Source organism: Synchiropus splendidus, chromosome 1, assembly GCF_027744825.2.
Source record: "Synchiropus splendidus isolate RoL2022-P1 chromosome 1, RoL_Sspl_1.0, whole genome shotgun sequence".
In the NCBI taxonomy this organism is placed as follows: domain Eukaryota; kingdom Metazoa; phylum Chordata; class Actinopteri; order Syngnathiformes; family Callionymidae; genus Synchiropus; species Synchiropus splendidus.
Genome location: NC_071334.1, coordinates 57,094,550 through 57,121,295, shown reverse-complemented (window position 1 = coordinate 57,121,295; position 26,746 = coordinate 57,094,550). Strand labels below are relative to the sequence as shown.

At 43.3% G+C, this 26,746-nt stretch overlaps 2 protein-coding genes across 3 annotated transcripts; one reads left to right on the top strand and one right to left on the bottom strand.

Moving 5' to 3' along the window:
• Window positions 1-4,493: 4,493 nt before the first annotated feature.
• Window positions 4,494-10,778, top strand: stbd1 (starch binding domain 1). Its single transcript, XM_053854051.1, has 4 exons — window positions 4,494-4,613; window positions 4,810-5,253; window positions 6,909-7,273; window positions 7,374-10,778. Exons 2-4 carry the CDS (start codon window positions 4,992-4,994, stop codon window positions 9,837-9,839), a joined length of 3,093 nt encoding a protein of 1,030 aa, XP_053710026.1. The 5' UTR covers window positions 4,494-4,613; window positions 4,810-4,991; the 3' UTR covers window positions 9,840-10,778.
• Window positions 10,779-13,811: 3,033 nt separating this feature from the next.
• On the bottom strand, window positions 13,812-25,820 carry atp8b5b (ATPase phospholipid transporting 8B5b). Of its 2 annotated transcripts, none has more exons than XM_053854532.1 (28): window positions 25,608-25,820; window positions 25,036-25,125; window positions 24,907-24,965; window positions 23,226-23,339; window positions 23,003-23,101; window positions 22,876-22,937; window positions 22,733-22,805; window positions 22,604-22,674; window positions 22,450-22,532; window positions 21,891-22,049; window positions 21,668-21,756; window positions 20,672-20,865; window positions 20,399-20,607; window positions 20,283-20,326; window positions 20,021-20,186; window positions 18,834-19,022; window positions 18,595-18,710; window positions 18,364-18,528; window positions 18,197-18,308; window positions 18,023-18,128; window positions 17,264-17,414; window positions 17,014-17,197; window positions 16,731-16,954; window positions 16,407-16,490; window positions 16,094-16,339; window positions 15,607-15,745; window positions 14,528-14,658; window positions 13,812-14,442 (listed from the first exon to the last, which is right to left on the bottom strand). In XM_053854532.1, the coding sequence occupies exons 2-28, from the start codon at window positions 25,079-25,081 to the stop codon at window positions 14,194-14,196; spliced, it is 3,564 nt and encodes a 1,187-aa protein (XP_053710507.1). In that variant the 5' UTR covers window positions 25,082-25,125; window positions 25,608-25,820; the 3' UTR covers window positions 13,812-14,193. The 2 variants fall into 2 exon arrangements, with proteins under 2 accessions (XP_053710507.1, XP_053710506.1); XM_053854531.1 differs by having other exon boundaries at window positions 13,813-14,442; window positions 25,036-25,110.
• Window positions 25,821-26,746: the final 926 nt, after the last annotated feature.

Below are 26,746 nucleotides of genomic sequence, written 5' to 3'. Positions count from 1 at the left end.
GGAGAGATTCTGTTGCTTGGTTGTCTGTGGGAACGCCTGTGACTTTTCCAAGAAGGGATGGAGGAGGTTTTACACCACAGAAAGAAAATAGGTGGATGGGTAGCATTAGGCTCACTCTCTATTTTATCAGCAAAACTAGTAAAATTCACAACTGAATTAAATCCTAAATAGCTAAATAGCAGATAACAGCCACCGTTTTACATTTAATAAAAATGCAGTGTCCACGCTTCGAGTCTGGCTGCTGTCTTTTGAGTCACTCCTTTTTAACCACTCCTTTCACGAATAGGGTTAAGACAAGATGGCTGTGTCCCATTCCTCACCCCAAGGCTTTTGACCCTAACACTCAGTTTTGCGCGTTCACGTGTCAGTGCAGTGTCGCAATACTCCTAAGACCGAGGGCACTCGCTGTTCACCACTTGAAATGATCCTTTCAAACCGAGGGAGCTTCGAGCTGACTTGAAACAAAGTGGCAATATGAATTGTGGATAGATTTCCAGTACCAAAGTACTTTATTGAAAAACAATTCCGTTTAAAAACAATTCTTCCGTTGTTTACTTTCTCTCATATCACACGTTATCGACCCAAATGGTCTTACGTGTCCGACAACAATGAACAATACAACATGTATGTACAACAGTTTGTGTTTATTTCTTCTTAACAAACAACCGTCGGCTAGCATCCAGGCTAACATTATACGTCATACCTTTAACAGATCTCCGAAACATAGCGGCAAGGTCGGCTTCGGCTCTGCCCATTTCTCCGCCGATGCAAGAGGTTGCAAAAACGTTGGAGCTGGCATTTCCAAAACGTCTCCAACACTCAATATACAGGAACCAAAACACAGCGCGGCAGCCAATGACATGTTGTCTTTACGCGTGACGTCATGAAGTGTTGTCTGAATTCTTAGGGACGTCAATCACTTCACTTCATCGTTGGAGGGCACTTTGTAGTGGAGGGCGCTGAAAACCTAGTGCTAATGCTAAGTGCTAGTGGGAGAGAAATGGGACACAGCCGATGTCAAACTCATGAGGGCCACATCCGGTCAGTTCTGTAGTTATACACTGCATGCAACATAATGAATCTGTCTATTATTTGTTCATTTGTTTTGGATTATAATGTCCTGTTATAATAAGTTCCCATCAAGATCTTGAATGCCCTCCCTTATTCACCCCACACATTGACCTCATTGGCTGTCTTCCGCTTCACCTGTAACCACATAATGCTGACATTCTGGCTTTATGAGCTTTGTTGCCACACCTCATCTCATGAGCTCATGAGCATCCTGACATGTGTCTTTGTTGGAGTTGGAAGTGTCGCGTTGTTTTTGAGCTTTCTGCCCGCCTCACCCTATAGTCTTGGCCTTTGTCTGCTCCCTCAGCTAGGGTCAGTTTCTGGGAGACACCCTACCAGGGAAAAGTTCGATATTCAGGCGGGGACATAACTTCTATTATTTCACTCCTATAATGTGCATTGTTTTTTCCCCCTCAGCGAGTGCCACTGTCCGGACTTTTGCTTTTGTAACACTCAGTGTTTTAGAGAAACTACCGTTTCATATCACTTCGCACTACTGTGACAGTCTCTGTAATCAGTTTATACCTGGTGTTGTAGTCGTTTGAGTCAAGTCACCCTCCATCACCGCACCATCTCCCTCTGGGACCCCAGTTCATTCATTTCATCTTTAGTTTCATTTTCATCTCAATGTTCAGTAACCCGCACAAGTCGAACGCACTGCAAGTCAAGAATGTGAATTCTGCTTGGCTGACACCCCGACATCCATACAGAGTATGCAGCACTCTGAGGGAAAGAACAGGATCCGGTTGCCCCAAATATAAGATAAAGTCTCAGCCAATGAAAATATTACAGTCAGACACTTCACAGTTCTGAAAGGGTCAGCACTGGAAGGGGTTTATTGCAGTTTTGTACACAGCACGGAGAGTCCACGTCATGAGGAGCCAGCGCACACACTCGGTGCTGCTGTGTGAGTCGCACGCTCATGAAAGCATCTTTGATCGCGTGTTTATGCGTGTATTTATTACTCGCATGCTGACCTTATGCTGTTGGACTGTGACTGCATGTGTTTGTTCGCAGCGGGTCTGTGCATGAGTTTTGAGGGTACAGACGACGATTGTTCTCGCTGGGTGTTAGCTTTCGGAGCAGGAAGTGCACGTTCAGGTCGGGGGGGGAATCTAGGCGCTCTCAGTCTGCCCACATCTGTTCAAATACCCGAGACCCTCAAAGTCACACAGGAAATCTGTTAATGCATGTGTGTGCGCGCTATGGAAGCCGATCTTTGTGTACGAGTGATTTACAAAAATACCTGACCTTTGAGAGAATTGGTTCCCACAATAGGTAGGTGGGAAATCTGGCATCAACCTTATTTTTTCTTATGTGAATAAGACATGAGCGGGAAAACCTGGCACTAGAAAGACATCATATTATGTATGCCTGCTGAGTTGAAACATGGTTACTATTTTCATATACTAAACAACGTGCTCACCATTCGCAACAGAAAGAGCAACATTTTTTACATATTTCTGGGGTGATAACATTAGATGACTAATAACTTCCTGATGTTTTACTAAAAAAGTGATTTATGTTTAGGTTTAAATAAACACAATATTTAGTACGCAACACAATAACATTCATTTATATCAGCAAGAAGGTTCAGGGTTCGAATCCAGCTGAGTGTAGTTTGCATGAGCTTTCTCCACGTACTCCGGTTTCCTCCCACACCAGGTTGTGTGTGTGTGTACCCTGTGATAGACTGGTGACGTGCCCAGGGTGTATTCCTGCCTCTCACCCAGTGACTGCTGGGATAGGCTCCTGCACTCCCTGCAACCCTTGACAGGACTGAGTGCTGGTTAACTGAAGAGTGTGTGTATGTAAATCTTTGAAACAGATCTCTCACTCATCAAAATTCAAATAGTCTTTTGACATACTGTATAGTCGCCCATGCTATGTGGCGCCCTCTTGTTTTTTTTTGTTGTGGCATAGGGCGACCAGACTCGAAACTGTTCACACAGAAGCACAAACACACTGGAGTCATGGAGTTGGGCAGCAGCAATAAAAGCTGTCTGCTTCAAACACACCCCGCCGATTAAAAGTCATTTAAAAGTGTCTGAGACGATGGGGAGAGAATGACTCAAGTGTTTGGGAATGGGAGGAATTAACGGAAGGGAGGAGCCTATTACTTTATTTATTTTTAAGTAAAAGTATATGTAGGAAACTAGAGAAGGTGAATTATTAGACGAAAGATGTGAATACATTTTGTGCCAGAACCATTAAACACACCTAAAACCTAAAGACAAACTGGAAGCATTCCACAGATCCTGTCTCTCTTCCTGCTGCTAAATTTATGGAACAATCCCTCTATTATTGAGGGAACAAAACCTTTGAGAATCTGGCCAGCGAGGGACTGCGAGCCATGTTAAGAAGCTGATATCAACTTATAAACAACTGAGAGAGAAAATTTGCTTTTAAAAATCAGATGTGGATTTTCTGTTCTGAGAGTTCAGGTTACCAGTGAGGCCCATACCTTCACATGAGGAGGTGATGATCTTCAAACAAAGGCATGGAAGTATGAGGTGCAGATCAATGAATACAAGCAAACTCATTCTCAACTTGCAGGTAGTTGAGCTAACTTGAAACAGAGGTGGTGATAAGAGTTCTTGCTTTGCTTCTTCCTCGACGGACATGGTTCTTGAAGTTCACTACTAGAATGAACCTGACATCTAGTGGACAAGAGGTGCAACTACATAATTTTGCTTCACAAAAAATATTTACATTAATAAATGAATGTTGGTCCCACCAGGTCAAAGCCACTGTAATAAGGATTTTATGACATTTTCCCAAGTGTATGTCTTGGCCATAATCACATTGATTTGACGGGTATGATGAAACAACTTAATCTGCTGTTCTACTTCTGACTCTTCTTATATTCAATATAATTCAACAAACAATCTACATTGTGCGCTTTTATCGATCAAGAATAAATACATTTATGTGTGCCTTTTTGTTATTTGTCATAGCGCTCGTTTAAAATGAGGTTAAATTTAGCACATGACCCAAATATCCGTGGAAAGAGTGGCATTTAAATTTGCTAATCACTTGAGGGCGCAAACGCTCAACGTGATGACGGAAACTTAGTTCAACAGCAGTGTTATTGATTTAAGAAATTGTGAATATATATATATATATATATACATTAAATATAAATGGATATAAATTAAATTGCTAACAGTAAGCAAAGAATTTACTCACAGTGTGCAGTCACCTCAAGTGTCCAATGGATGGCGCACCACTCTCAAAAGACAGTTATTCAAAGTTAGCGACTGCAGACAAGAGAACGCTCGAAGGTCACTCTTTACGTTTCACTTAGTGTGGCGCCATCTGTGATATGTTTGTTGTAATGGACTGATGACGTAACTTATATGGGTGTGATTAAAAGAAGAGGATTCTGGGAAATAGAAGGGCCAGAGAAGTTGATGAGCATGTTGCGCTGTGAATAAAGTATCCGTATTTTCATCTTGGTTCGTCCCGATCATTTCTTGCAAGAATCCCAAGAACAAGACACTTACCAATCCACCTGGAACAATAAAAAGGTCCGATTACAGGTGAGACGAAGACTTAAAGTGTGACACTCATAATGAGAGGAAAATAAAAGCACAAAAATACGGACTGAAAATTAGGCGAATAATGTTGAGATACTGACAGCGGACTGCAGCGACCCCTCTGTCAGTGAGACCTTGATACCTGACTCAGCGCGCCTGATAGTCGATCTGGCTCTTCTCTGTTTTTGTCAATGATAAGGTTCAGCCAATCCGCAGCGTGTACCTGCAGCTCTGCAGCAACAAGAGTCCAGTTAACGCACCCACCGGGAGGGAGAAGACGCAGGCGCTGGCGCTGGAGGAGGAGGATCCCGAACCAGACACAGAACCGCAGGCCCGCTCACACCCCGCCAGGCAGCCAGCAGGACTCACCCGCACACGGCCATGCCGCTGAAGAACAGCCTCGGCGTGGAGAGGCGCGTCGATCTGGCCTCACTCTTCTGCATGATCGGCAGACACGGTCCCGCGGTGGCGCTGGCCATCATCGCCATGGTGTCGGTGCTGGCTGGGTTCGTCATCTACCGAAATGTGAGGGGGAAGAGGAGGAAGGCCGAGGTCGACGCCAGTGAAGGCAGAAGCCGAGGCGAACCGGGAGATGAGTCGGTGAGGAGCCCGGAGAGGGAGAGAAGATCCGCGCCGCTAACAGGTCCGGAACCAGAACCGCGAGGTTATTTCATCATGAACGGCGTTTTCCGTCTTCCACACCCACTTGTTATAAGCACCCTGCAGCGGTGACTTAACCAGAGTTTCACAACAGCTCTGTTCAGAAGCAGGTGTTCAGACAGGCTTTAAGGGAGAAGTCTGCTTAAAAGCACTGTTGTCCGCAGAAAAATAAGCTGAATTTTGCATTTAAAATTCACATTCAACATGTATGTTCTGAATGCCACTAAATGATTGAGGTGAAACTCTAGTCAGTTAAAGTGGTTTTGGTCAAAAGTAAATAAATAAATCACTGTATTGTCACACTGGGTCAGAAGGCAAAGACCTGCAACCAGAGTGCAGTTAATACCAGAATGGGGACAACAAAGCACATCATCATACCAAGCTCTGGACCCATCTCCCCCTTAGAAGCACTTTACGTAGGTTATTGACAGCTGCAGACGTCCCGAGCACCCTGGCAGGTGTGCAGGGAGTTCGCGCTGCAGATGAGACGCATGGTAATGTTTGGATCTGGAACCAGAAACACAGAAGACAGAGCTTTGTAGACACGAGTGAGATCTTGAAAGTTCAGACTTTTGCTCAGTCCATCTGGTCATTGGTTGCCAAGCGATGTCACTTGACACAAGGACTCAAAACCTACTTGGACGAGGCAATTCAATACCTGGCTTTCCCACCGAGCGCTATTTAAGTCGTAGGCATTAGTGCACACGTGTTCAGACAACCTATGTGAAACCCCCCTATGTGATCGTCTTCTGTTTCATTACGTCACATTTTTGTTTGAAACTTGTCGCAGACTTCTACTAACTTATATCTTCTTGCCCTGAATTTTTGCTATGTCTATGTCTGTTAGGAAAGTAAGAACCGACATTCCTCTGTATGTATTTAAAAAAAATAGATTGTAAAATAAAATGGGGCATAAAAATTGAAAGACAAAAATGGGTGAAAATAAATGGCCTGATGCAGTTCTGCAGTGCTTTCTCACTCATTTAACTTGTGTAAAACAAATTATATTAAACACATTTATTTAAAAAATCCTATTTTAACTTTCAAGTCCCGTGCCTCATCAATGTTGTCGCATAGTTCAACAAACGGAAACGCAAAGTACTACTCAACTGCTCAAACCAGGAGCAAAAAACCTGGGCTGTTGATTTCTTTTATTTTCGAGTTATTTTTTTCCTGATGTGATTGGGATTTGGAAAAGGAAATTACAACAGTTCATAACAAGTGCGTGGAATTCCTTGACGGTCCCTTGCCATGGTTTTATTTTACCTCTTGGTTGGATCTGATAAGCTAATGCTGAAATGTATGTGTATAAAAGGTCATGTTATTTATGTTTTTCCTAATAATTGCTTTTCATGTGTGTTTCATTTGGGGCAGGGATTTTGTTTTGAAGACATCATTTAACCGCATTTTAGTATTTGACACCAGAATGATAGAATTCCAGTTGTTGCTATACACATGGACATGGGAGTGGAGGTGCTCCTGTGATCTTTTTTTTTGTGCTTCTATTTTTTAAAAGTTTTTAAAAGCATGTCTTGGTGATGACATCACATTGTATAGTGGGGGGTGGAGGGGACCTGGAATTGGAACACAGTAAAATGATCCTCATCAATAAGTGTTGGTTTGTTCTGTCTTTTCTAGATGAAAGCGATGAAGACCCTTCAGATGTGCCGAGGAAAGCTCACCTCATTCGAAGTGATTTCACAGCGAGAAAGCGTCACGTGGAGAAGACGCAGCCGTCTTATTCTCCTCCTGGGAATGATGTCGTCAAACAAGCTGCCAAGGAAGTCCAGACCCGCGACTCGAGTGAATGTGTGAGGAGCTTCATTAGAGAAGGAGACAGGCAAGCTGAGAGTGTGCAGCATGAAAATTACAAAGTGCCTGAGGGGGAAATGGAAGAAGTGGCTGGCGGGTGGACGGCTTGGTGGACATCAGGAAGTCAGGCGTATGAGTGTGGGGTGAAGGAGATGCAGCTCTTCGTTGATGAACGCGGCTCAGAGAAGCAGGTGAGAACCAGTGAGGTGTTGATAATGGAAGCTCACCAAGTTATATTATCTAACATGTTTTTGAACTCTTCGGCGCAACTTTCTGTTTTGCATTTTGCAGATTCAGACGGAGGAGGATGCTACTCAAGGCCCTGACATATCGGACGACAAAGTCGACCTACAAGAAGAAAACGAATTCAAGCTTGTGTGTGACAAACCTACATGCACGGATCAATCGAGAGAAGATGTTGATCACACGGTGAGGTCGGAGCTACTGCGAGAAGAGCTGGTTGTCTCCTGCAAAGTTGACTGCGATGAAGACTCTAAGGAGGCGAGTAACAGCCAGAAGAGCGTTTGTTATGATCAGTATAATGGTTGCACTCACATTGAAGAAGAGAGAAGTAATCCAGTGAATGCAGAAGAGAAGTCCACCAGTGGCTCTCAAGTCAATGCTGTTGAGCTACAGAGTAGATCTGTCGAGCGAGACGAGAGTGAGTCGCTGTTACCTCAGGATCAATGTATTCAAGAAGCTTCACTTGAGGGCGGCGACTGGAGAGGAAGAGCAGAGACGCGGAATGTATATTCAGACAAGCAAGATGACTGCAGGAATGGCGAACACGTTGGTTCATTCGTTCAAGATCAGCCTTGTATTGCCTTGGATCAAACCTCATCGGGAGCTTGTATCTCTGATGTTCATCCAGGACGTGGACAGCTGGTTGAAGACAATGAGAATGCTGACCTTCAAAGAGCATCTGACGGAACAGAAGATGAGCCTGTTAATGGTTTAACAATGTCCGACGAGGAACATGATGCCCATGTTACGGTTCCGTCTTGTGATCTTAATCCTGAGCCAGCAGAAGAAATGTTGAACTGTGAGGCCGTGGTTCCTCTCGGATCGATTGCGTACGCCACTGTATCTAAGGTTGAAGAAGAAACGATTGCTCACCACTCATTGGCTGCAAATGGACAAATTCCCACCATTGTTCTACATGAAGTAGGTGAAGATTCACCAAAGACCCATTTTGTTGGTCACTCACCAGAGACTGCTAACATCCCACTTGAAAAGGCCGACTGTGAAAACTCTTCCCCCCAAAGTTCATCAGATTCAAAGGTTAATGAGCCAAAAAGCACGGATGATTCCACAGCAGTGCTGGAACCTGATTTAGATCTAAAGAGTGAGCCGTCGGTTGGAGCGTTTGAACAGCCTCTCCCGACAGCCATCTTCCCAGACCAACCAAACACTGACTTGAAAAGGGAAAGCAACGCAGATGAGGTGGCTGGTGGTGACAGGTGTGTCACGACATCTGACATAGAAGACAATGGTGCATCAGTGTTGGATGGGAATGACTGCGACGCACATTGCACTGCTGTTGAAGAAGCATCTGGATCATTGCAATGCGAATGTCAGGACCAACAAGACGATGACATGGACTGTAAAACATCTGATGAAACCTGTGCCAACAGCGCACCTTCTCAAACACCTGAGGAGCGTTCAAGTGCTGTTTTCACATCTTACTCACTCACAAGTCACACAGAGTTCAGTGAAGAGTTTGCGACCGTTGTCACAGCTGAATTTTCTGCCATGACTGTTAACGTTGCGCTTCCATCTATTACTCCTTGTGACACGTTCAGTAATGACGAGGGACTTGACCCAACTGTTTCCGTAATTTCCGAAACACAGGTGACTGAAATTGGCTGCACGGAGCTTCAAGTGATGGATTGTGAGCCTCAGACCCAAACCACCCTCTATGCAGATGATGTAGCTGTCTATGTGGCCAAGGTGGAAGCCAAACTTGAATCGTATGCTGTCAATGAAGACAGCTTTGGACACGAGATCGAAGACAGCTACCACGAGTTGGTGGAAAAGTTGATGGAGCATATCACTAGCACCGTTGCTACCTTAACTGATGAGTTAGCAGACACTAGTGCTGTTGTAGACCTGGATGAAAAGAAGGAAGGAGGAAGTAGTGAAAAGAAAGACACCAGCAAAGAGAAGAATGAAGAAGAGGTTCGTGAAAAGACTGAAATAAGCATCATGGAAGCAACAATGGATCATAATGAGTGGATCACTGATGGGAGCTACCAAACACTTCCCTGGATGAACCTTCCATTTCAGACCAAAACTGACCAGCGTCCAACTGTGGAGCACCCGCCACATTCTCTCACAGATAGCAAGTCGATGGATATAGATATGATGTTGCCCTCTGATGCAAAGCAAACCAGCAGTCCAGGGCTTGTGGATGAAAACGCGGACAACGGCAAAAAGATCGTGGCAGTCCAGCCCATGCCTCAGAACGTCAACATCACCTTCCGTGTTCACTACGTCACCCACTCTCCGCATCACACGGTGGCGATCACCGGAAACCAGCAGGAACTCGGAAACTGGGAAGGGTTTATCCCGCTGGAGAAGGCGAAAGACGGACACTGGATGATCGTGCTCAGCCTCCCTGCCGAAAGCCTCGTGGAGTGGAAGTTTGTGGTGGTGGAGGAAGGTGCGGTGCGTCGATGGGAGGAGTGTGGCAACCGCCTGCTTGATACCGGCTGTGGGGATGATATACTGGTGCACAAATGTTGGGGGTTCTTGTGAGGACGATCGATTGAAAGTCGGTTTTGGCATCGGTACTTTCTTTGTCTGGACAAATGCGCACAAACATATGAAAAAATTGGGAACCTTGAACGTATATTTTGAATTAATTTCATGTCAAAGAATTATTTTGCTGTTGTTCAGTACAGTCCTTGACAATGTAAAACACAAACACGGATTATTCACAGTCACTTCATGGGTGTCAGTGGTGATTTCGGATGCTTTGTCTAAACATGAAATATTTGTTTACGGCTTTGGTCCAGAGTGTCAATAATGATGAAATGATTTTAGTTGGATTTATGTAGTTTTAGTGCACCACTTATGGTCACCCTGCACATTGTGACTTTTATTCAGGCTAATTCACTGAAAATTTCCAAATGTGTTTCTACTTAAACACCAGTCATCAAATGAGTTTCACGGGTTTTTCTGACGTATCTTTGCTTTCCATTAATGTCATAAATGGCGCACTGTTTTCCTAACTGATTGTGGGCTTTAATCTGACGGTTAAATTGACGTTTAAGTTGGACAGGCTAATCGTGTAAATCGTCCTTCTTACCAGGGTCTGTAAATATGGCGCTTCTTCTCAATGCAGCTTTTGAACTGAATGTAATATCTAACACGGTCAGAGATGAAGACACGATTGTGCACGGTTCACTTTTTCATCAGCAATAAACCCAGCAATATTGTGCCAGTCGTCGGGTTTTCTAATTCTGATGTTGGTCTTTCGCTGCTCGTATCCTGCGGGACTCTACTGCATGCAATATTGTCATGACGCTGTATCGCTGTGCCTTTTAAAGGGCATCGCATCCACTGCTCAGAAATAATTATTTTATTAAGCGTTGTACAATTATATTGAGTGTTGTGTTATGCAACATTGTGATGGTCCAACTGCTCTTGAATGTAAATGGAAATTGAATAAATGAATATGTTGTCTACTTCTCTGTATAAACTGTATGTCCTTATCCTGAGCAAAAGCTGCCACCAGTGCACAACAATGATCAGGTCAGAGAAAGCATCACAATTTTCTGTTATTCCAGTGTCTTCTGTAATTTATAACCGTGTGAAAACATGTTTCTTCTCTCTCTAGTTGACTGTTAAAAAAGGTTAATCTCACGGAAGTCACGGAAAAGACGTTCCTACTTCCACCTGTGATCACTGGCGTGTGTCTGTGAGCTGAGGAAATACAGTAAAATACAGTGGCCAAAATGAGTTTAATCCATAAGGTGTCAGATTAGAACCAGTGTTCCTACACATCTGGAGGTCGCTGGAGTGTCAGAGACTGGAGCACCGCCCTTATGAGAAAATGAGTTCACTTGAAGTAAGTCGACGTGCCCACAGGTAATAAAAATGTGGTTCTGTGGACTCTTGTTTTTATAGCCTCTGGCCTTGTTTCACAACTTCAATGTGGGACATAAATATAAAAGGTCACTGACCAGGATTGAACCAAGATATTGACTTGAGTTCTCCAATTCTAACAGTGAAGCTATGAAAAGCTGCAGTGTTGTTTTGCCAGTGAGTAGATTTGCTCTTTTTTTTCCCCAGCGGTCTGCTGGGAATGTGAGCGGAGGAGGAGCACGCTCGCAAATGCACTTCTTCTGTTTTATTTCAGGCAAAGCCAGATCCTGTAAATCATTTATCCGCACTGTCGGCAGAGCTTGCTGGTGGTGGTGCTGATCAGGGGTATGAACGGTGAAGGAGATGCGCCTCTCCACTTTCAGCCACTCTCATGTCACACACGTGTAGATGTGACCACCAGTGAAACAGGATTGCTCTTCTGCTTCTTTGTCAGCCTCCCCTGTTCAGTCACTCACATGAGCCACAGATATCGAACGCTCGCTGTCTTAGCCAAACAAGGCCGCAGGGACTCATCTGCCCGACGTGAAATGAGGTCAATCATCATCGTCCACCTGGGAGTGGCGTGATCTTTTGTTTGTTTTTTATTTCACTGCAAAAGTCCAAGGACACTGCAAACATGCGGTTGCTTGTTTTCATTCTGTATTTTTCTCTCAAATCCTATTGAAATTAATGGTAGACATACAAGTCTGAACACAAGTGACGGTCTGGGTGTAAATACCAAACACTCGATCACATTGTCACTGTTAATGTGGCAACTGGACGTGTGTGTGTGTGCCAGCACTTTCTCAGGTTGAAGGTAAATCCTTTATTTAGCCCAGAGTCTTAAAGCTGACACCAGAGAGTCCTTGCTTGCAGAAAACACATGCACACTCGCAGCGTGTCAAACATGTTAAGCCAATGCTGGAAAGATGTTTGAGCTCTGTTATGGCTACTGAATCAATGCTGAGTCACTGTTCCAATTCAGGAACAGAAACATTTGGAGGGACTGGACGTCCAGGTATGGTGAGATATGGCGGCTCCAGGGGAAATGTTGGAACTACTCTGTATCATTTTGTATTGATTACATATACATTAACTACAAATGAAAATCAGAACTGCAGAATGAAACCATTTTCTTTCCCAATGCTTGGCTCTCCCCCCAATATATTATATATGTCGTATATATATATATTATATTATTATATGATAATGACAATAATATGTAATACATAGTATAACACATAATACATATGATATATTATTATATATTAATAATAATAATATATCATATACGCTATTATTATGTTATTACTATTTCATTGCTACATTCGTTTTTTAACAGGACAGAGGAAATTGTAAAAAGACTGACTATGGTACATGCTTGTTATTTGATTATATATTATTGTATTTTATATAATTTCATTTTAAGATATAATATAAATCACAAACAATTAAAGTGGTGAATGTCTAGTAACGTAACTGTGGAAAAACCTATATTTAAATATAAGATTTTAAGCCACTATTTTCCTATCTTAAATAGCTTTCTGACCTCAATAGGACTGCGTGAATAGAGGCAAAGTGCTGTCCACCCGACAGATATTTCTGGCAAAATCAAATCCAATTTTTTCATCTTCATGACTTCTGATTTCACTTGGACCACTCGGTGTGAAATGCCCATCATTCCCTTCACGCCTCGTCTTTCAGAAAGGGTCCCATCTCATCTGGCCACACCTGACCTCCTGACCTTTCCCTTAGTGAAGACTATTGACAGTCCAAAAAAATACAGACCACAGTTCAGATCAAGCCTTCATTCAACACCCACCTAGACTAAAACTGCGTTCAACAATCTTGCCTGTATCTGATGTGTTGAATTCGCATGATCAGAAATGACGTTAAAGACGCTCAGGCCGTATAAATTAAGAGCTAAAAATACTCCTCCCTGGTCTATTTCGAGACACTTGACTATGAATAAGTCGTTGTAGCTGTAGTCGCTCAGTGGCTATTTGTGATGCATACCAGCTCCAGTCTGTGGTATGTGTCTTGACCTTCGCTCTGGTAGAGGATACAGTATCTACAGGCACAGGCTGAAGTTTCTGCAATCACTTCTATTCTAGCGTCTGTCTTTTAGGAGGTAAATGATATATGTGGTTTTTACAAGAGCTATCTAGGCAGCAACACATTCCTGTATACATCAGGCAGCAGCAGCATCCTCTGACCGACATATTGGACAAATCTTATGCAAACATGTTTTAAGACCTTAGAGTATTGAATCTGTGTGTTGGAATGAGCGGGAAAATAAAGGTTAATATATTTATTCATGTTAAAATGTATTTCAATGTAGATTTTTGGGCTTCTTTTGTTTATGTTTCCTTCTGAATTTTGGATCCAAAATCATTCCACACTGTCTGTATGTGGGGCCATTTAGTCCGGTTATCTGAGAGTAATGCAAGAAAGAAGTCAATTGTTCAGGATATATTGTCTGTGGAGGCTGCAGTATCAACCACATGTCAGTGTTCAACCGATATAGATGCCATCAGTCCATTGACCAGCCATTTTCATGGGTCATATACCAGTGATATGGGCCAGCAGGCGCCTGCTGTGAAGCCTGCTTGGTACAGCAGGCTCTGGTCACCTCCTTCAATGTCAGCGCAAGCTATGTCACTGGCAAAGAATTCAAATATTCCAAATGTTTTACAAATTTAAACAAAGGACATTTGAGCATTGTACTTACAGCTGTAGATTAAGGTGGCCAATGAACAACATATTTGTTTTTATTATTATTAAAACATGAAAAAAATCATTTACCATACTTGAAAAGATTGAAAGGAATGTCCTCAACAAAAACAACATTCTCACACACAAGCTGATCCAGTCACATTGTTGCTGATCTGATCTGCATTCCTATCTTCGCTGTAAAACAGTGTCAGACTGCTTCAACAACATGAACAAAATGCTCTTTTCATTTGTCGATACGTTATCATGAAACCGAATGCATGTCTTTGGAGGTTCAATCTATTGGTGTTCAGGTCTCCTCCATGATGGTCCGGTACGTCTGCGGCTCATTCTGAGCCAGCGGGGAGTCTACTCTGGGGGTGAAGAGTGGCGGCCTCCTGAAGGGGCGTTTGATCAAGTACTTCTGCGAGGTTACGAGGTTTCCGTAGCCCTGGGCGTGAGAGAAGGCGTAGCCCGAGCGTCGCGTGCTGATGCGCCTGGGCTGCAGGCGGCGGGGCGTGGGAACCCGAGGCAACTCTTTTCCCAGCTTAAATCTCACCTGGATACAAAGGTTATTTTTAGTACTAGGACAAGCCTACAGAGAGGAATTGGTTCTTTAAAAAAAAGTAGAAGCAGTTTTCCACCTTATCGTTGATTGTCGGCCTCAGCTGGATGAAGATGAAGCGGATCGCCACCACTGGCAGGATACAGAGGAGGGCGGTCACGAGTATCGTCAACCACACGTTCGGCTGGTTCAAGGAGTTTCGAGCAGTGCCTATTGGACATGCACCGATGTTAGTGTCAAAATTAAATCCGACCCTGGAGGCATGTACTTTCTGGGCACGACTTCACCACTTCAACTTAGTTTGACAATGTCAGAATTGAAATTCAGTTGACTCTGCAACTTCCAAACGTGAATTACTTTTCTTCTTTCTCTTCTTGTATGTCTATTTTTTAATTTTTTGTTATTTTAAAATTTAGCCCAAAATTTGTTTTCCCAATTTTCACCCTGCAATGCCTGTGCTTCCCCATGAGATGGCACGCTCCAGACAGTCTGACCTCATTGAGATGACCTTCTTCAAAATGACTGAGGTGGAGAGCGTGTGCAGCAACTCACAGTTTGGCTAATAAATAAAAATACTACTCTTTGACCAGAACAGGTGTACAAAAGGGTGGTGAGGCCAGCAATGTTGTATGGTTTGGAAACAGTGGCACTGAGGAAAAGACAGGAGGCAGAGCTGGAGGTAGCTGAGATGAAGATGCTGAGGTTCTCTCTGGGAGTGAGCAGGATGGATAGGATCAGGAAGCAGTAGATCAGAGGGACAGCACATGGTGTTTAGGAGACAAAGTCAGAGAGGCTAGATGGAGATGGTTTGGACAGAGGAGAGAGAGCCACTACATTGGTAGGAAGATGTTGAGGTTGAAACTGCCAGGCAGAAGGTGGAGAGGAAGGCCAAAGAGGAGAGTTATGGATGTGGTGAAGGAGGACATGAGGTTTGTAGGTTTGAGAGAAGAGGAAGCACAGGACAGGGTGAGATGGAGGAAGATGATCTGCTGTGGTGACAAAAGGAGAAGAAGAAGAAGACTATCCTTTGACCAGAAAAATGCGTTGCTTGCTACCAAGCTTTGAGAGTAAGGTGTTGTATTCATATTAATTCACACAAACACTTGGATCTGATTTTAATAGCAAATGTCAAAAGTTTCAAAAGCTGGAAAGACTTACCGATGAAAGGAAAAGTAGAAGTGAAAATGAGGAACATGCCGTTGCTGAACATGGTGAATGTCACCGCAAAGTAGGCAGCCAGACTTCCCCAAACAAAGAAATGGTTGATGGCTGTCCAGTAATGCGTGTCCAGACAGAGCTGACAAATGATGAGAGGCACCCATGACACACATTGTTGAAGCATAAATCTCTGACAACAAGACGAGACGAGACAAGACGAGACGAGACGAGACGAGACGAGACGAGACGAGACGAGACGAGACGAGACGAGACGAGACGAGACGAGACGAGACGAGACAAGACAAGACAAGACAAAACAAAAAACAAGGCAAGAGAAGACAAGACAAGACAAAACAAAACAAAACAAGGCAAGACAAGACAAGACAAGACAAGACAAGACAAGACAAGACAAGACAAGACAAGACAAGACAAGACAAGACAAGACAAGACAAAACAAAACAAAACAAAACAAACCTTGAAATCTCACCTGTATGCTCACTACAATGAGCAGACATGTCTGAGCCAGCAAGGCGAATGACTGATAATCGGCAATGTCCCTGCCGTCATCTCGAACCGTGTCCACCATGGCGGCCCAGGGAATGAAGAAGACGATGAGGGAGCTATAGCAGCTGTGCATCATGATTTGCGCAAAGATCTTCTTGCTAAAGTAGCTGTTCTGTGGGCCTGGTGCGTACAGCTGCGGATACTGGAAACTCACACGGTCGTTCACATCCTGCAGACACGCAGACGGCTCAGGTCAGTGGAATGAGTGGATAACTCCGGCATCATCTCAACCCTACCTGATCGAAGATGCTCATGCCCAGAACAGGCAGAGACGTGTAAATCAGGTTATAGCAGGTGATGAACCATTCGTCGTACACAGTCTGGGAGCGAGAGAACATTACGTATAAATGTGAAAGGTGCGGATATGAGCTGTCGGCTCGAAGCCAGTTGCTAGGCCTCGTGGTTTAGAGGAACAAGCAGGTTGATTTGAGTACTTAAACAGCCGTATAATGGCGGTCAGTGGTGTGAAGCCATGTGGTGTCGCATATTTTAGCTCATCAAAGACAGCAGTGGAGCTTACACGTCACAACGGGGTATTAAACCAGAATGGCAACAATTACCTGAGCCGAAAAGCCGCAGAAGAAGGCGTACCAGAAATGCACAAAGGTGAAGGTAAAGTTTTTGTAGAAGAAATAACGCAGGAACTGGCACATGCGCAGGTAGGACCAGCGCCCATGCACCAGAAGGAGGCGCTGCAGGTAACGGAACTGGGCGAAGGCGTAGTCGCTGGAGAGAACGGCCTGCATTCCTTCCTGACCACTGATGCCAACACCAATGTGAGCCGCTGAGAAAACCAGAGAATGACTTAAAGAACTCGATTTGGAGTCCTCGGTTGAAGCTCACCTTTGATCATGCTGACGTCATTGGCTCCATCGCCGATGGCTAAAGTGACAGCCTGCTTGTACTTCTTCACCAGCTGGACCACCTGAGCTTTCTGCAGTGGAGTGACTCGGCAGCAGATGACTGTCTGACACATGCAGGCTGTTCTCAGCAACTCCAGCTCCAGGTCTTTCTCCAGTCCAAAGGCCTGAAGATGACACTGTTCAGTGTGACAGTGATGGGTCGAAGTTTAAGACCCAATCTATTTTCTCACCAGGCTGTGTCCGTTAATAACAAGTCCATAGTCTCCTTGCACGTCCTCATCGTGCACCGTTTGGGTTTTCTGACTCCAAAAGAGTCCTGATCGGGATCGGGTCACCTTGGGTGTTTCTGGTGCTCCTGGGCTCATTTTACGCCTGGCATTTCTAAATGGATGTAGATACATTTTTCAATATTTGATTCGTATATTTTCTGTTTATCATTTATTCATCAAATTTTCATCCACCTTCGTATCAGGGTAAAACAAGTAACCACGCAATGACAGGCTTCCAAATATTCCTGATATTCTACTTAGTGAGCCAGTGCAGGATGAAGTACGGGTCCTTGCTCAAGGTCTATTGCAGTGCTTCTCAGTTATTAAACGTTCCACGCCTGGCCCCCAACTCTCCGCTGCCTCTGTGAATAGTAGAATTCCTCTCTACAATTATTGTAAGTACACCTCCGCATGCCTTTATATTCCAGAAAAGAGTCAAAGTGGATCAATTTGCCTGAAATGAAAAAAAGAAAATTACTTAATTCTACTTCAATTACAGCAAAGAAAGTATGTTCCGAGGTCTAAAAGCTTTCTGAGTTAGGGGTCTGATTGTGGAACGTCTCTGTGGCAACGACATCATGTCGTGCCTGCGTTCAAGCGCTGCCTGCGCAGGTGCACGCTCGGCTCCTGCCCGGAACACCCCCCGTGTAGGGAAACCATTAGAGACGTACAGAAGGCATTTTCACTGTCCAAAATGTTTAGATGCTTATAATGTCTTACTGTAGCTCCTCCCTGACTCCTTCTGCCGTGTTTGCTGCCACGATGAAAACATCCTTCATCTCCTCTCTCAGCATGTTGCAGGAATAGCCAATGTTTTCTGCCGTCTCTGCGTTGTAAAGTAGAGCATGTAAAGACTGTGTTGCGGTGGGATGAAAATTTGTCAGCAGTCCAAACCTTGTTTATCTCCAGTCAACACCCAGATCTTGATGTCGGCCTTGGCCAGTTGCTCAATAGTCTGTGGGACACCATCCTGCAGCTTGTCCTCTACGGCCGTCGCTCCCAACAGCTGGAAACACCACCACATGACTCAGGGAACCCTTGTAGAACTTTACTAGACTAACCTGAAGATCTTTCTCGATTTCTTCATAAAGCTCATCAAGCATCTCCTCTCGACCTTCCATGGCAGTGCTGGCCTCATGGTGGCGCTGCATCCACTCCCTCACATAGCCATCGTCTAAATCTTTGTAGGCCAAGACCAGAGTTCGGAGGCCGTCTCCAGCGTACTCCTGTTCAGTTTTGGACAGTGATGAGAGAGCACACGGACGGAAGCGTTTCATCGCTCAAGCTCTCACATTGAGGTGTCTAGTGGTGTTTTCCATGAGCTTGGCGCAGGATGGATGCAGTCGCTCGTAGATGATGGTGTCAGCTCCTTTGCAGAACAACATCAACTTGCCTTCTGGGTTTCGCACTAGGATACACAACCAAACAGAAGGTACATTAAAGTGAACGTTTTCTTCAACCGTTGAATCACTCAAACAAACAATATTTAATGTTTCAGCATCTACTTGCTTGGTGAGAAATCTGTACTCACCGATCACCGACATCCTCTTTCGCACGTTATTGAAGTCCAAAATTGCCAGTAGGTCATAGAGGACCTTTTTGCCCATCTCAAACACTGTGATGCTCTCAGGCGTGCGGGAGCGGAACACGAAGCCAAAGTTACGAGCCGCCGTCACCAGAGCGCCCTCGTCTGGAGACTGGGCCTGGTAGTAGAGCTCGCCTGCCAGTACAAGTCATTCCACTCTCAAACGATTCTCGACTTTTTCAGCAAATGGGTTGCACATATATTACCATAGATAAACGAGTGAACATTAAAAGAGCGAGTCTTTCGTTCATTTATGGTTGACGTGATATTAAGTGTCTCTCTAGTGTCTGTCCAGGAACATGTGAAGTAATTTAATAAATAAAAAAACAAAACAGCATAACCGAAATTATAGTTGGAGTGATTGTAGTGTTAAAAATTTCCTAAATGCATAAGGACGATATTCCTGAAAAAACAGAAATAATAAATTTAAAAAGTGCACCTTGAGTCAAAGCTTAGATTCATCTGTGCATTGAACTAAATCTCCATCATTTTATCATGTAGTCTTTTTGATCCCAAATGGAATTCTGTGGTAGATGTTTAGTAACAGCACAAGTAGACAATGTACATTTACAAAAATATATCAATAAAAAATAGATTTGGATATTGACTATGAGCACTTCACATAAAAAAGCACCTTAATGTGCCGACAATGTTTAATGTGTGTCAGTAAAACAAAGCCTGTTTGCAGCCACTATAGACAGAAAAGCTTTGTTTGATATTTTGGTGTCGATCTACAGCATTTTTGTTCATAAATGACAAGATGACCGTGGTGATTAATATAAAGAGTTTACCGGGATACGTGTGGAAATTGTAAAAGGGTTCCTTTGGTGTAAAAGTACTTCATTAATAATACTTGTAATTTCAATTAATTGAACCTGTTTTTGGCGGAGCGTCAGTCCACTCTTGTTACCTTGCAGTATTAATTTCATTGGTGAAACTGCTGGATTCCAAACATCCTTTTCACTTCGTTTGGGATTTGCTGTAATTTATTGAAATGTCAAAAAGTTCCCTTTTGTCGAACTCTTTTTTTGGTCTTGACATATTTGTCATGGAAAAAAATCAGATTAAACTATATAAATCAGCATTTGCCATAATTTTACTGAAAACTAGAACCCATGACTTATTGATTTCACCTTCTTTCTTTTCCTCAGGCATGACGGTGTGACAAAGGGCGAGCAATCTGAAGAAAATGTGTGCCTCCGTGTTTCCTTCCTTCACCGTTTCCAGCAGGTTGTGGTCATGGAAACTGAATTTGGGATCGGCCAGCTGGTTCCAGGAAAAGTCAACCTTTGGTGTCTTCTGCACCAGTGTAGAAATAACAGAAAAAAATTAGAAAGAACATTGCGATATTTGCCAGTAGTCAATAGTAACCTAGAGGAATATTAAATAGGTCACCTCAGTTATTTCTACCCTGAGTCCTGAGTGGTCAAACACGTCCCCTACAAATCAAGTCAAAACACGCTCAAGATGCAAGTTGCTGTTTCCACTGAAGATCAAATCAGAGCTCTCACCGTATGCTTTCCCGTTGATAGAACATCGATTAAATGTCATGATGTTCTGGGTCAGGGTGCCTGTCTTGTCACTGAATATATATTTGATCTGGCCCAGCTCCTCATTGAGTGTGGTGGTCCTGGCCTGAGCGGGCGTGTCGCTCTTGGGGTAGTACATCTTCCTGTCCCAGTCTATGAAGAAGCTGTTTCCCAGGCGGATGATCTCGACACTAACAGCAGAGAAGAACATGAAACCCTCAGGGGCAGGCAAACTCATGACGCCTCTTGGCTTACCTGACGTAGAGAGAGATGGGGACCACCGTGTTGAGGACGATTACATAGGACCAGAAGGTCAGGAAGATGGACAGAGACGTGTTGGTCCCTGGGTCTCGAGGCAGGAACACCAGAAACACTGAACCCTCTCTCTCCTCCCAGATGGCGTTGCCAATGACAAGGATGGAGCACATGGTTGCCAGGAAACCAAAAATCTGATCATGAAAGTGTTTAGTTACAATGAGGTCACAGGAAGAAAAGGAAGAGAGTTTTAATCGCTAAATGGCAGACAATTCTTTCTTAAACCACGTGCTAACCATCAAAGAGTCCGCAAGAGTAACATTTTGCAGGATAAAGAACCAGACAGACAGAGATTGTTTCCTTTAAAATAAATAAATAAATAAATGTGATATAAATGAATCAACAATTTTAATAATTTAATCATATTGTATTAATTATTGCATACATATATTATATATACATATACATCATGTTGATATTTAATCTGCAAATATCCTTTTATCCAGAAAAATTTTTTTTTTAGCTAAGCTAAAAGTAAATACTGACTGACTCATTCTTCTACTGTTAGTATTTACAAAGCACTTTGTTCCTCATGCTTTAAACAACAGTGTGAGCGGCGTCAGAAGCTAGGATGCTCTAACTACAAGTGTAATTTCATTGCAGCGTTAGGATCTCACAGATGTTCAAGTGACAAACTTGATGCAACACTGCATTTGACAATAGGCAGCATTTCCAAAAAGAATATAAAACAAAAAATGCTGCTCAAACATGTAGTTTTGACTTAGTTTGTCTGTTCCATTTTTGAGCATTTTTATCACAACACACTATATCAGTATTGTGAGGATGTGAGGCTGTGGAATCATGCTCCAAGAATCAAGATGTGTATCGTATCTTGAGGTTCTTGCCAGTGCACATTTGATGTATATCCGTGTCATTTTATGATGGCAATAATATTAGCTTTATTTTACAGAAGTGATTTTGTGGCGTTTCACTCACACACAACACCAGGATGTTCATGAGCCGATCAATGCTGGTGCGTTTAAATGTGGTCTTCCCGCTGTTCTGCATCAGTTTGGTGTCTGGACCTGGGGAATAACATGAAGATGATTTATTTCGGAGAAGTGTTTTATCTATATTTAAGTGTTTTAACATTCTCAGAATTTCATGCTTCACTCATGAACCGGAAACATATCGATGCCTTGTTATAGTGTGACTTTACCCCCAAAGACCACAAGGCCGAAGCACCACTCTGTGTTCCTCAGGGTGCATCCTCGCAGGAGAATTTTGTCGTTATCCAGAGAGTATGCTTCTCCATCCAGAGTCAGCTTCCCTTTGAACTTGTCCAGTCGGTTGTTGGGAGGCTCACAGACGACTTCACCTGGAGACCATGAACGTAAGAAATGCAGTCAAAGTTCGAGTTCCAGTTGCAAAATGCTGTGACACCCACCTTCAGCTCCCTTTATTGTACTTGAAATACACGATGATTATTGGCCATTTGGCATTGTACAGTGTTCTGCTCAGTTATTTTAGAAGGATCAGTTGTTGTCCACCTAGTCAGCACTTTGCTCTTCGCCCCCCTCGCATTACTTCTTCTGTCTACTGTCTTTACACTTCGTCCTGCCTCTCATGTAAATGTGTTTTATTCCCACCAATATTCATGCCCCGCCTCTTCTCTCCGCCTCCCTTTCGATTCATTTGCTCCACTGAACCATGCTCAGATATACTATATGGCATCCATCAGTGCTTTAAAATTTAAATCCTTCAGTCAGGCATCTCACCTTTAAAGCGACCCAGAACTTCAACAGAATCTCCCATCTCTCCGGTTACAGTCAAAGCCTGTTTCACCTTCAGGTTAGTTTCACTGAGGCACATAGAGCATGAATTGTCAGCGACACACAAACAGAAAATTGACGTCAGAATTCATCTACACACCCGTCTAACTCTGCGGTTTCAACATAAACCAGATTGAGCGGCTCACTGCTGGAGAGCAGTAGGAGGTCGGCCTGTGGAGTTAGAGATGGTGAGACCTTGGACTCTGGTCCGGGGTGTCTCAAAACGTACCGTGACAAACTCATTATTCTCCAGTTTCACAATGTCCCCAACCTGGACGTTCATCCATTTCTCATTCCTTAGTCTGTCAGAACAACAAAAAAAGTCACTCATCTTTCTGAATGGCCTTGAAAGAGGAGAATTGGAAGACTCACTCTCCATCAACGAGAACGTCGACTCTTCGGTTATTCACCTGGTTGTCACTTTTGTGTCTGTTCTACTCAAATAAACATGATAATTTTCACTTTCGGCACTTTTATATACTGTAAGATCAAAACTTACAACATCATCTGTGGCGTCTTTGACCGCTGTCATTGTGAGCACCAAAATAAGAGGCACAGCTGTGGTGTACCAGGAGAGTGAGGTCACTTGAGGGATCACCTGCGAACACATGGTATTTCCAGTTTCATACTTCCATAGCTGACATCGATAATCATTACTCCCATGAAGACAGTCAAGTTATTCCCATGCGAACGTTGATCTAGGAGTGAAAGAAACCGTTTACCTGAAGGATCATAAGGAAGAGGAAGTAGGCGTTGGCCAGCCTCTGGAACTGCTCGAAGAGGTTGAGCGGTAGGAAGGTGATGACATTGTATTTGGATGTTTTAATGGAATTATTCTTCAGAGGAGAGAAATGACATGTTACCCAAACACAAAATACCCGCTATAGTTTATGACAGTTTGATGTTTTCATGCCATTTTATGCTTTAAGCTTCCTTTGGCCTGAGCAATCTGAAGCCAATAGACCTTCATGAATGAGCCAGTTTCTATTGACACATTTCATGTTACCAAAATAATGTTTGAACATTTTCTTCCCACAAAATACTGTACTGGTCCATTTACAGTATCTCTGTCACAAAATATACACTGCATCAGCAATAAGCCATGATCTTGTTCTGTTATTAGCCTTAAGAGTTGCACAGTCATGATGCCATTTTTTTAAATCCAGTGATGCTTTCCTTACAATATATATATATATATTTTATTTTATTATTATTATTATTTTTTACACTGTATTGTTTTTCTACTTTAATTTCAGATTCCTCTCTGAGATGAGTTGTTAAATTTCTGACTTTGTCTCCTAAACACCATGTGCTGTCCCTCCGATCTACTGCTTCCTGATCCTATCCATCCTGCTCACTCCCAGAGAGAAGCTCAGCATCTGCATCTGTGCTACCTCCAGCTCTGCCTCCTGTCTTTTCCTCAGTGCCACTGTTTCCAAACCATACAACATTGCTGGCCTGACCACTGTTTTGTACACCTTCCCTTTCATCCTTGCCGACACCCTTTTGTCACACATCACACCTGACACTTTTCTCCAATTATTCCATCCTGCCTGCACTCGCTTCTTCACCTCTTTGTCACACTCTCCATTGCCCTGGACAGTTGAGCCTAAGTACTTAATATCATCCACCTTCTTTATCTCTGCATCCTGTAACTTCACCTGTCCACTTGGGTCCCTCTCATTCACACACATGTATTCCGTCTAACTTCGGCTGACCTTCATTCCTCTCCTTCCTAAGGCAAACCTCCACCTCTCTAGCTTATCTTCCACTTGCTCCCTGCTCTCACCACAGATCACAATGTCATCTGCAAACATCATGGTCCAAGGGGCTTCTTGTCTGACCTCATCTATCAACCTGTCCATCACCATGGCAAACAAGAAGAGGCTCAGAGCTGAGCCTTGGTGCAGTCCCACCTCCACCTTGAACTCCTGTGTTCCACCTACAGCACACCTCACCACTGTCTCACACCTGGTATACATGTCCTGCACCACTCCAACATACTTCTCTGCCACTCCAGACTTCCTCATGCAATACCACAACTCTTCTTTTGGGACTCTGTCGTATGGCTATGAATGTTATGCTACATTATGACAGCTGTACATGCAACTGATCAACATCATTTTAGGCACTTTACATTGTGGAACAATTGTTTAGTAATAATAGACTAATTACTTGGTTATTTATGGTTAATACATGGTAATTATGCCATTGTTTTGAGTGACCTTTCAGAGACTATTCCAAGGTAAAACCTAGTCAGTCTTAACAAGACACAGATCAGTATTTTATAACGATGAATCGCTAGCTAATATCCTGCAAACACATATATGAATAAGTATTTTTGTTTAGGGTAATGAAAGTTCCCTAATCTAACGTGTGACCAAAACACCCACTCAAACTTACTGCATAGTTGTAGGACAGGTTGAAAGGCCGGTCGTTGGCTCGCAGGCATCTTTCTTCCTCTGCAGGGAAACAGTTGAATAGATATAAATGGTTGGAATAGCACAGTCAAAGCATCACCCAGCACCTCACCTTGCTTCTGCTCCTTCCCACACAAACGTCCAACGTATGACCCCATCTTCAGCTCAGTGTTTCCATAGTTTGCACCTAAAAGTGTGTCATCTAATGAGGTGCATCACATTCAACATGCGCAGTAAGAGTTATTACATGTGTATGGATTTTTGGATGTGTAGAAAGTCAGTAGCATTGTAGCTGTAGTGAACCTTATCTATCAATTCAATGAAGAATGAATCACATTAACTTTCTTCCACTGAAGGAAGCTGGTGCTATTTTTCAGCCCGTTTTTTTTTTTTTTTTTTTTTTATCTCTGCCACTCCCTGTTCAACTGTGCGAACCAAAATGAAAGGTGTGGGAGATAAACCACCACTGTAAAGATTTTAAATGAGATATGCTCATAGTCATTATAGAGGTGGTAAGAATGATTGAATAAAAATATAATCGCTCACATCTTGGATCAATGAAATTATTTACAAGGAAAATTTGAATCAGTTACAGAAAATATCCAAAGTTCAAATGCGACAATGGTCGCAGTGAACTTTTAAAGTTCAATGTTCACTTTACAGAAGGAAAAGTCTGGTACATACCTCAAACTAAAGTGTTTCCTGGCTTCACGAAAAGACCATTCCCCGGCCTCTGTTAAACGACCATTCCGCAAGTTTTGTATTGATGGTTGGACGACGATCACGAATAGAGAGATGATCTAATCTACAGTGATGAAATTGTTTGAGTGGTAAGGTCGGAAAAGCATAGCACGAAGGAGAAGTTCATGCAGGAAGAGCTGGGTTCCCCCCCACCCGTCTACCGTCAGCGCTTGAGCAAACAATGCTGTGATCTTTGGACCTGGATGGTAGGATGGTCATAAAATAACAGTACAGGTGAAGAGCTGCAGCCAATCAGAGAAGAGCAGGACTGCTGTCGTAGTGTTGGGTTCAAGCACACACCTGGACCATGGGTCGCCATGGATCAAACTTCACCGAGTTTTAGATTTCCTGATTGAAATGTTTGCTGAGACACAGAGATTCATGAAAAGTGAACACTGCGCGACATTGGCGAGCCATTATGCGCAAAATGAGAAGCTGAAGTTTGAAACAGGAAGTTTGCCAGAACAGGAACAAGTATGATAGACAGAGTAAAGACCAAGACCAAAATAGATAGCTAGAAATGAGGACAATTGTTGTTGTGATTTTGGAAAATCCACAGCAGCTGTGGTCTCAGCCGGTCTTGGAAATGTGGTCCTGAGACCCAGACCAGTAAAGCTCAATTCCCACCAGCTCACAGATGTTTCAGGTGAACGGCAAAAGCAAGACTACATTTGTTCTGTGAGGACTACAATCTGGTTTACGATAGCATGTGGATTTCATTATGTAAAAGCCTTTAACTGGCCAGCAAGTTAAAAGTCGTGGCAGGCAGGAGACGCCTCATGAACCATCGATCTTTTCAGAGCCCACTATATGGCACTCTCTACTCCATAGTGTTAGAACCACAATTCAAATAACAAGGAAACCACTTTGTGAAGCTTCATGACTGGTTGAATATATTGTGAGGTGGCGGTGAACTAACGCGTATACAGTTTTCTCGGGGCCACAGCAAACTTCACATGAAAATCTCTTCCCATCTGAGCTGCTTCCTTATCATTTGAAGACAGTAAAGATGTCACTGGCCCATTTGGCCTTGAAAAACAGGCAAGACGATTCCATGCTCAAAAAGCTCCGACTTTGGATGA

Excerpts from the sequence above, each read along its gene's own strand:
- stbd1 (XM_053854051.1), top strand. The coding sequence starts at position 4,992 with ATGCCGCTGAAGAACAGCCTCGGCGTGGAGAGGCGCGTCGATCTGGCC. Across the intron at positions 5,254-6,908 it reads AAGATCCGCGCCGCTAACAG|ATGAAAGCGATGAAGACCCT; the intron begins GTCCGGAACCAG and ends TGTCTTTTCTAG. Across the intron at positions 7,274-7,373 it reads AACGCGGCTCAGAGAAGCAG|ATTCAGACGGAGGAGGATGC; the intron begins GTGAGAACCAGT and ends TGCATTTTGCAG.
- atp8b5b (XM_053854532.1), bottom strand. The coding sequence starts at position 25,081 with ATGGGGTCATACGTTGGACGTTTGTGTGGGAAGGAGCAGAAGCAAG. Across the intron at positions 18,529-18,594 it reads ACACCACTAGACACCTCAAT|GAGTACGCTGGAGACGGCCT; the intron begins GTGAGAGCTTGA and ends AAAACTGAACAG. Across the intron at positions 18,129-18,196 it reads GTTGACTGGAGATAAACAAG|AGACGGCAGAAAACATTGGC; the intron begins GTTTGGACTGCT and ends TTTACAACGCAG.